The 10,738-nt window shown below is 37.2% G+C and overlaps 1 protein-coding gene and 1 long non-coding RNA gene across 8 annotated transcripts in view; one reads left to right on the top strand and one right to left on the bottom strand.

The window, feature by feature from the left end:
* Nucleotides 1-5,499: 5,499 nt before the first annotated feature.
* Nucleotides 5,500-5,964, bottom strand: LOC120528574. The gene is made up of 3 exons (XR_005633548.1): nucleotides 5,874-5,964; nucleotides 5,679-5,781; nucleotides 5,500-5,568 (listed from the first exon to the last, which is right to left on the bottom strand). It is a non-coding gene; the product is annotated as an uncharacterized LOC120528574 (long non-coding RNA).
* Nucleotides 5,965-7,073: 1,109 nt separating this feature from the next.
* mapk10 (mitogen-activated protein kinase 10) overlaps nucleotides 7,074-10,738 on the top strand; it is a 386,723-nt gene continuing 383,058 nt past the window's right edge. For 3 of the 7 annotated variants that reach the window (XM_039750811.1, XM_039750810.1, XM_039750807.1), the window contains exon 1: nucleotides 7,202-7,263. In XM_039750811.1, the coding sequence (XP_039606745.1) occupies nucleotides 7,261-7,263 (3 nt within the window). In that variant the 5' untranslated portion in view covers nucleotides 7,202-7,260. Of the gene's footprint in view, nucleotides 7,268-10,738 lie in introns of all 7 variants that reach the window. The other 4 variants (XM_039750813.1, XM_039750806.1, XM_039750809.1 and 1 more) reach the window with 4 other exon arrangements.

The following is a 10,738-nucleotide window of genomic DNA, read 5'->3' as shown; positions in this document are numbered from 1 at the left end:
AAGCAAGAAATAATCCTGAACATGGGGCAACTGAGCAGTAGACAAACAATATAGCTCGTAGGCATGCAATACAAAGTCCAGGATGCAGAATGGGACTGAATACATGATCCGTCAATGACCTTGCTTCACTCCACTCCTTGTTTTTCATTGACAGGTGGTGAAATCATCATGAAAAGAAGCATTCTTAAATAAATAGCAATTGCATTTAAAGGAGCTATTTGGAAATGTGTTGCTGAAAATAGTCTTTAAAAAAAGGCCAATAATTAAATTTTCGTTATTACATTACTGAATTAAAATAACATGATGAAATTGAATTTGATAATAATTAGAGGGCTTTTATTTAATTGTGTTTGTTCAAAATTTAATGACTCATTTATATACAGTATATTGCTGCACTTTATCATGTGACTATTTCATAATTACTTTCTTATTTATTAAATTTGGCACAACTGGTATTCCATATGACTTGGCTTAGATGCGTGGAAATCTTGGCATTCTATTTATACATAAAAATGCAGTCATTATTTCCCTCTTTCTGTTACTGAGATGATCAATCTACAACATACTGACAGCTGAGGTTTCCTGTTGCCCACTGAAACTTTTCAAGGTAAGAAAATGCCTGAAATTTTGAATTTGGTAAGGTAATGCACGCTCAAAAAGAATATTGTGCTGTTATTCTATTTATAAAATGGACACGCTCAAGTTTCCTGTAACCCAGTAATGGAAAAGGCAGCTTCAAAATACAAAAGGATTATTCCATTTTACTTTATTTTTGAATCCAGCACACCCATTTATGAACCCAGAGCACTATAAACATTTACAAGTATAGAGTACTTCAAATGAAAGACAGAGTAAAGTAACAAAACATAGTGTTAAATATATTAATTTGTAAATGATTAGAAGATGCCACACCACTTTGATATGCCAGCAAGTATCAGGAAGTGTCCTGGGCTCTACCCTTTCTTCTGTATCAGTTACTGGGTAATTTTAACTTTGGTGCAATCACGTGTCAGAAGATACAAGGAAAACAAAAGAGAACGTTTTGCTAGAGCTCTTCGCATTCACTCTTTAGTCAATTCTGCTACAAGATCTAGTTATTTAATGTTTTGCCTTTGACTGTTTCTGATACCCTTGCACACCTCTTTCTTTCTCTTCTGCTGTTTTTGTATTGTTTATATATTATACAGTATATATATACTATAATACAATAAAATATTATATTTATATTTTTCTATTTCAGATTTTAATGATTAATATCATTTATTTTTTATTACCTCCTCATAATGACTCTGTAGGCTATAGCGTTTAACATTGCTCAATTTTGCATATACACATTGAGAACAGTGCCTCCTGATTGTGATGGGATATCTGCTCTTTGTCCTTGTGGCTCAGTTTTTGTCTCATTAAGTAAGGCTGCTGTTAGAGGGCCATGCAGAGTGAGTGGCTACATCTGATGGCACAGTTGTGTGGCGTGGATCTGTCAATATTGAGTTAAGTAGATTTTGATAATGGCTACTGCAGACCAGCTAGCTGGCCATTCAGAACAGTAGCTAATGAAACATGTCGGTGAAGTAATGTATGTACGTTAACATTTGCACATGAACAATAAAACCAACAGTATATATTTGGGTGGTATGAGGCCAAAGAAGCATGAATTTTAGCCTTGGCCTCAAGTGACTTCAGGAAAATATGCTGTAAATAATTCATTGACCTGAAAAATTCTCAAGGTGAAGGAGTGTGTCTTAGGTCTAAACCATCTAGCTGTACGTGGAATCTACTGAGAAGATCACTTTAAAAGGGAGAAGATTAATAAGAGTACTAGTTGAGTAGGATTTATTTATATTTACATGATTAGGATAAGTAAAATAAAAGTGATGATGATGGTGATTGTTGGCCCAGTAATTGGGGACTATGTAAGTGACATCAATGCTGATTTCATGCATCAGTGATTGGGAAACTTTCCTCATGATTGATTTCAATCTTCAATTTTCAATTTAAAAAGCTCTAAAACCTATTGAGTAGTTTTGACATTGTAACAGAGGCAAGGCATTTTTAATATTATGCAATTCGCTTGTGACATAAATAGGAAGTGGGTCATGACGTAGGACTTCTCTTTTATTTTCCATCTCTGAAAAGCTGTCACATAAGGTTTATGCTGTGTGTCTGCACACCATGGTATTAGTCTGCAATATGAAGCAGATCATCACTAAGTATGTGCAATCTCCAACACCTCATCATCTGCAGCACAAGACGTCCATACTTCTGTAGCGAGAGTGATACTCTCCATTTTGTTAAGCTCTAAACACACAGCGATCTTTACCTCTTCATACATACTGCATTTTGCAAGACAGAGTCAGTTAAGTGACTGTGAGCAGCACCTTATATTCTGTCTTAAATTCTGACAACATATTTTCAAGAAATGGGCTTTACACTATGCTGAGTGAGTGTATGTGTCAACTGATGAAATCTCCCAAAGCATTTAATTTGATTTTTAGCCTTCAGAAAATCATTTGCCAAAGTGTTCTCTTACTGTTGACTGAGTCTATCTACTGCCTATTGCATATCACAGTCATTGCACATTGTGGTGTCTGTTTGGTTGTTTTGCAAGGGTAAGGTATCTCATTCTTGCTGAACTTACATATAGTTTTCATTTTATTGATATAATCGTCACCAGTATTTGCAGATAATCCAAAGAACTTCACTTAGTTTTAAAGTATCTCTAAAATACCAGTGTATTTATATGTAATGTCATTATTAAGACAGCATAAATTCAAACAAAATACAAACAAAACAAGATGGATAGGTAGGGGATAATGTAGGTCAATCACATGCCATTATGTTACATCTAACCATTTGCTGACCCTGTTCTATGTAACTGTAATGAAATGAATGGAAAACGTTATAACTGAAATGTACTGATTTTAAGTTCATTTTAATATATTGATGCTTCAAGAAGGTATCACTAAAACAAAGTAATATCTAATGATCAACATTTCCATATTGTTTGCCACTTACTGATATGTCATATTAAAGCAATCTGTGCTCATAGATCCACATTATCTGGGTATCAATACTGATATGTTGAGTTAAAGGCCATGTCAAATAGACAAGGCCATTTTCAGTCATAGCCTTTATTTTAGTTATTACTCTTAGTGATTCAGACCCAGTTGGTTCAATCCCATGAGGCTAGCTGCGTAATGTGACATGACCACCAATTCAGTCCAACTAGTCCTCGACTCGCTTTTGTTTTTGGGCATAGGGGCAGGTTCTGTGTGCATTCAAGCTGACAACCAATGAATGCACATCTGGAAGTACAATTCATATAATGCAGCAACAAGGAATAAGGTATGCAAGTATTTTGGACCTCACGAACAGAAGAGAGGATGTCTGTCTGATGTCTAATATTTTTATGTACCATGACAGAATGGAAAAAAGAAAAAAATGGGTTGCACCTGTTAACCCTTCATACAGTACCGATTCCTCCAGGCCACATGTTTTTGGCTGTCACCAAAAGGGGTGTGTAAGACTGTGCTGGAATGTCAGTATTTTCTCTGTAAGTTTGATATGTCCAGTGAGTTTCAGTCATGTTTACATAAACTTAGAGGAATTAGAGGCAATCAACAGCATGCTCCTGTGAAGCTAGTAGTATAATGTGACATGTTCAGCAACTCAGTCCAATTAGCCTGTGACTCGCTTCAAAAAACTCAACAGATTTAATTTTGTCTTTAGTCGTAGTGCCAGAATCTGTGTGGATGAGAGCTGACAACCAATGAACGCTCATCCATATATACAATACATATAATACATCAAAAAGAACAAAAAACACATCTGTTTTGGGCCTCACAAACAGAATATAAGCTTAAGTGTCTGATGTCTCAGGTTTTATGTACCATGACAGAATGTAAAGAATAAAAAATACCCGGATTGTGGCTGAACTTGCTGTAGTTGTTAAACCTTCATATAGCACCAGCTCCAGCAGACAGCATGTTATTGGCTGTTGCAAAAAACAGTGAGCAGGGCTGCAGTATAACAAAGAGAGCAGCAAAAGCAGTCTGCAAGTCTGGCATACCACATGACTAAAACTTGAGCAATGTGACATTGGCTTTAGGCTAGCTACTGTATGTGGATACCCCTTTGTGATTCTGAATTGGAATTAACAGTTCGCAAAACGGTTGGATGCGTGCATGTTATACAGACAGCAGCTCCTCATTCCAAATATCCTGTTTCCATGGCACATTTTAAAATATGCAGATACAGAGTGTTATCTTTTTTTGCTTAATTTATTGCATGATGAACATTAAGGAATTTATACATTTGTATTTAATATGTAGATTTGGGAATATTGATTTACTAAGTAGCTCCATTTTGCAACATATTTTTTATGTCTTTTTACAGAACAATGCATATTTTGGATTTTCAGATATTTAACTTTAAATAAAATGTACGACTGCCTCATACTTACAAAATACCGAGTGGCCATGAAACTGCCTGTCTAATGTTTGTATACTCCATGTATATATAAGTTTTTTTCTCTCTAACCCCAGGGATATGAACTTAAGGTTAATTGGAGACTCTAAATTGACCCAGAATGAGTGTGTATATGTTAGTAAACAGCTTAGGGCTACACCCAGGTTTGATTATGGCCCCCACAGCCATAACCTGGACAAGAGGCTGAGAAAATACATCACTGTTTGTCTAAGATGGACTATTTTGTATATTCTTGGACTGTAATGGTATTGCTCATCTTCTATAGCTGAAATGCAATGTCCTCATTAAAGTATATTTTAAAATTGGCCCTAGTGTGTGCTTGGTGTGTGTGTGTCCTGCGGTGGGTTGGCACCCTGCCCAGGATTGGTTCCTGCCTTGTGCCCTGTGTTGGCTGGGATTGGCTCCAGCAGACCCCCGTGACCCTGTATTCGGATTCAGCGGGTTAGACAATGGATGGATGGATGGATGTTATTGCCATTAGGTTTGCATGATATAAAGTGATTTGGCAAAAAATGCTTAATGTTTTCACATTTTACATAATTACTTATTAGCTCGGATTAATTTAAAGAGCTTGGTTTTAGTTGGGATTACTATGACACTACACTTCATCAGAATGATAGGGTATAAATTCTGACTGAGTTAGTTTAGGGGTATGTCAGAGTGCATCTCAAATAGAAAAAAAGTTAAAGGTTCTTTTTGAGCCAAAAAGCAAAAAAAGGTAAAAGACAAAACATTTTGGCTATATAGTGTACAAATGAAAAAGAACAAAGCAAGTAACATATATTGGTGAGGAAACAAAACCAGGGCAGATGAAAGAAGATGGTGACATTAGGTATGAAAAAACTGGCATTACAGAAAATGAAGGGAAAGATTAAAAAGTTAGGAGGTCATTAAGACACAGAGTAAAAAGTGATCCCAGATTGAGAATGAGTTTAGCTCCTTATTTTTTACTTCTGTTGAAGTCCTGTGAAAGACCAGAGACATCAGTGTAAGGTCTTTAATCTTTAGGGTTTCTCATGCTTCCTTAAACCGTCTGCTAGCCATCTCTCTGATTCACCTATGTACATGGCTGTCCACTTCCTACAAGAAATATAGGAAATTAAGATTTTCAGACTGACTACCGGCTCGTTATTTAATATTGAAATTACTAGTGGGATTAGATATAAGGGTATTGTTGGTGACATATTTACATGTGACGCAATGACTCCGGTTACATCCCAAAGTGCCAGGTGAGGAATGTGGATCTCCTCTATGAAGTGAACTGTGGAAAACATGCTTCTGTAGGCTAGGAGACTGATGAAAGGAATTCAAGGGAGGGTTAGGGTAACAAGGCTCCTATGGAAGGATCAGTCTACAAAATTGGTACATTTTATGTAATTAATTACCTGTGGGAGATATAGAGTGTTATGGTGGACCAGCAGGAAGCAGGTTTCATTATTGACAGTTCCTTTTAGAGTAGATATTACAAGAGCTACTCCTGGCTTGACTGAGGGTCTTTCCCACAACACGAGAAGTGTATCCTCTGTCAATGAAGAAACACCTCATTATGAGTGCTTCATTACAGAAATCAACCTCATCATTGCAGAGACGGTGGAGTCTAAGGAATTGTGAAAGAGGTACAGCTTTTACTATGCCAGGGATGGAAGGAGCTGTAGAGATGTTAACTGTGTGAGTCAGCTAGCTTGTAATAGATAAATATATACATTTTGATGACTAACTTGTATTTGTTATTGATTCAATGAAAAAAGCTTTGCTAGCATGGACTTACTGTGTTCCTCTGCAGTACGTGAGAGGCCTGTCCATTTTAATACATGCCTACACATAAACTGAACTGGACGTCTGTCCACAGGGCAAAGTTGGATTTGCCAGTCAAACTGACTGCAGTTCTTTATGGTGGGGACTCGCACAGTGGCCTCAAATCTTAAGAACTTGCACATTTTAAAAACAAAGCACTACAAACAATGGGGCATCCTTAAAATCATCATGTATGTGACACTGTGACACATCCACCCATTAATTCGACTTAAATATTTACTTTAAACAGTGAGCTAATTAAATGATTTTAAATAATAGACTTGCTCATCATGATGTAACACAGAGAAAAAAAAAACAAAAAACAAAACGAGAACTCGTGGGGTGACGTACATTGCATTTTTAGAAGGTCTACCTCATCATTTCATTGTCAGCAACATTCTCCTTTCATAAAAAAGCGCAGCGTCCAATTATGCACAGAATCACCCTTCCCTGTCTGCGGTTTGTATAACGACGAGAGGTATAGAGCAGAAACAGCAATGCGAAGCACGCGTCCCATTGGTGGTAGTGCGCAGGCGTCAAGGGCGGAACACGGGCGCGCGGCCACGCCACGCACGCGCCGCAGAAGGATCAACGGCAACAGAAGCTGCAGAAGTCCCTCATTCCCCTACCGCGAGTCCGCCGTGCTCTTTGACGTCATGTGCTCCTTTCAGTTTCCATAGCGACCAATTTCCCTAACCCCTCAGTCTATCTCCTCTTGTAGGCTCCACAATGGTACAGCCAGCATCTTGCAGCACCATGGTTGCAAGACGGTAAAGTGGAGTGATTCAGCAAGCCGACTTCCCCGTTTTCTTTTTTTTTCATTGTCCCAAGCTGCGCCCTTGTGGTTTCGTTTACATTGCCTTTTCACCTTGAATTTATTGCTCTATTTTCTTTTGTTTTTTGTCCGTTTTCTCTCACATCTCGGAATGTTTTGAAAAGGACTGTCGCCAGTCCAGGATTGTCGTCAGCTGGCACGGAATGGTAGGTAGGTGGTGGCGGTGGGTGATGTCGATGCGGAGAGGCTTAACCTGTCAGCAGGGTGGGGTGATGAATATTGATCGCTGTAAAGGTTAATGAAGCCGACTGATGCCATTGTGGAAGAAAAGGACAGTGCGGAGAAGCGGAAGCGCAGCAGTGTGTCGGCTTTGGCTGCAGGACTTGCGTGCGCAGAGCACTGCAAAGGGGCGCTCGGTGCGCTTCCCGTCAATTTATTGCACGTTTGCCAATCCAATAGATGTCGGGCGCATAGGCACATATTTTGCTTTGCCAGGATATAGTAGGGCCTTGCCTCTTCGCTCATGTTATCTCATTTTCTCTTAAAAAGTAGTCAGCTGCCTTTTTGTTATTTTTTTTCAGATTATGTTATTTGTCTAAAAGTTTCAAGGTATGGAAAAAAAAATCGAGGCCTCAAAAACGTCACAAGGAGGATGATAGGTGGGATGTTAGCAGTGCAAATTGGACAAGCTTCAGCGACACGCCTGTTAGTCAGTTATCGCTCTAACGGAGCTAACTTGGTTGCTAGTTTGCTTTTTTTGGTCAGAATGCGCGCCCGTCAACGCGTGGGAGCTGCAGCGGAGTTTGGTCCATTAAGTTGGCATCGGGTAGTCCTCCTTTAAACATCTACATCTGATACTTGCTGCCCGCTTTTGTTCCATTTGGTTGGGGTGTAGAAGAATGCTTTGTTTTACCTTTTGTTTTGTCTCGCTTAATGAGCGGAGACTAGATATTTGGCTTATCATTATATAACGAGCGGTTTTCCCAAGAACTCTCAATGCATAGGCGCATCCGCAAAGAAATGCACTCTTTGGCGATAATGTGATGAGGGAGAGCGAGTCATTATTGGCAGTAGTCATCGTCGGTATATTTATTGGGAAGTAACTGTACACAAAACCAATGTGAATTACTGGTAGTTTTAAAGATGTAGCAATAATAGTATGTATTTTTATTAAGGATGTCGCCATTCTGGTAAGTGACCCTGAGCTAGACTGGCAGCCCGTCCAGGAAATGGTGCTAAAAGCATTAGTTTTCTTCGGTGCTATGTAATGGGCAAGCAGGTTTAGGAAACGCTTGGTCTTAGGTACTTTGCACATTAGACTGTAGAATAGTATATCGTAATAAATAATTTATAAAAGCAACATTCACATATGTATCACCAAGTACAGTACAGCCATTATGATTATTTGACAGTAACAAATATTTGTAGCTTTCAGTAAAACACAATCCCTAAAAATTATTTTGCTAATGTCAGAACTATCACTTTTGAATGACATTTTATGAACTTAAGGAATAATAATAAAAATGTCCACTCATATCCCTAGTGAGCAATTTTGTTGGCACAATAATTATTTTTTTCATAAAGTGATCCAGTTTGTTGTTATAATAAGATAAAAGTAACGGATAATGGTAAGTTTGCTTTTGCAGTAGCAAAAGGTAATAATAACATCTGATTTCTCCATAAGATAGGCAATAATAAAAACATATACAGTGTTTGAGGACCAACAATCATAATCCTTGAAGTAATTTTAGTATCATAAATACGTTATCTGGTGATCTCTCATAATATTACTATTGTCTGTGTAATGGTTGTATTGTAGTCCTCAGAATGATCTCCTATTTTAGTAGTATCTTTCTTATTTCATGATATTATGTAAGAAATAGTAGTAATAATTTATAGTGAACAGTGGTTTCAAGCATATCCTCTTTCTAAGAGCAATTAATTATACCCATATTAAATGATGACAGTATTATACATTGTAGGTTACAATTTTAATCTTTGACATTAAAAAATGCTTTGCTTTTCGAGCTGTTTTGGCATGCTAAAGCAATTGCTGTGACATTTATTTGAAGCTCAAATTGTTTTTATTTTTCATACAGTATATTGGGAGACACATCTGAATGTAATGCTGCAGCTCTCCTTCCTTTTGTGAGCTGCAAGCCCCAATACCAGTAAGTGGAGTCTCAGGATGGTCTTTGTGAAAAGGAGACAGCTGTCTTTCAATCCAGATGCTTGAATGTTTGCATAAAAGATGCCTCTGAATTGAATTACTCTTAACTCTTTGTAGTCCTTTTCCTTGGCTTTCTTTAAGAGGATTTTAAAGAAAGAACATATAGGTAGATAGATGGGAATGTTGGCTTTTTATAGATGTTGATAAAACTGCAGTGACTGCTTTGATAGGAAAGCAGGGCTTTAAAGTATAGAGATTGTAATATTAGATTTATGTGTGCATATATTAATTTTATTGTTTTGAGCATGTTGTTGGATTGAGAACAAAGCAAGTTTTACATTTATTGTTTTGTAATCTATTGAATGTGGCTCTTTTAGAAACTCCATGTAATATTTTGTAAGGGTGAAAATATTGTACAATTGCTGTTTTCTTTAAAAGTGCAAATACTGTAAAATGTACAGCAAAATGCAGTGCTTATAATGTGTTTTTGCGAACTAAGTTAAGAATACTATCTGTCTTTTTGTTGGTTTGGAATATCACAAAGGAAGTTAGATGGATGTGATTTGTGATTATTTAATGCTTAGTTCCTTGGCAGAATCCACTCCTGGCAGAGGACAATAACGTGGTTAAGTATAAGAGGTCATTGATCTTTCTTAAAGCACTGTTTTCAATGTTTGCTTCATATAGCAGCAGAACAAAATGTGTACAATAGAGTTTATGCTATAAATCCTTTTTCATGTCAGTGTCATGTCAGCTGTAGACCATCCTATCAGCGACCATCTTTGAGTGGGACACATGTTCACCACAGGGCATAGTCATGTACATGTCTCCCAAGCACCTCTATTTAGTTATTTGTAGCCAATCCAAATCCACATAGTAGAAGTCTTTGGATTATTGCAGTAGACCAAAGTACCAAGAAAGACATTTACATGGGGCAACTGTGCAAAATTACATAGACATAACTAGCCTGGAATATGTGAAACAGTGCTATTGATGTGTAGTGGTGGTGCCAAAATAAAATTAGTGAAGGAGCATTGGGTTTTGGGCTGGAGGGGTGGGTGGCGATGTGTAATTGCAATACAACAAAATATCAGAGTTTTCAGGTTACAACAGATGTCTGACAGTTCACACAGAACAGAACAGACTTGAATAAGCAGAACTTCGTCCTGCACAACACATTGCTGCAGATTACCACTGTTTTTCAACGAGCCTAAAGCCAAGCAGAAACTGTGTCTGTCAAATTAATGAAAGAAGGCATCTGTAAGCACATACATAGGGTTAGCATACAGAAAACTTAAACACTTAGCACTGAATATACCATTCAGTGTAAAAGAGGATTATAAAATAAAACAAAAATTAAAAGTAAAAATAAATGTACACATTAAAACTCAGGAATATGTCACTACTTAAAATAGCTTACTACTACCATAACATGCAACTAACATTGTTTTATATATATATATATATATATATATATATATATATATATATATATATATATATATATATAT

The sequence above is a fragment of the Polypterus senegalus genome, chromosome 4 (assembly GCF_016835505.1).
Source record: "Polypterus senegalus isolate Bchr_013 chromosome 4, ASM1683550v1, whole genome shotgun sequence".
NCBI lineage: Eukaryota > Metazoa > Chordata > Cladistia > Polypteriformes > Polypteridae > Polypterus > Polypterus senegalus.
This window is presented reverse-complemented; position numbering and strand designations above follow the sequence as displayed.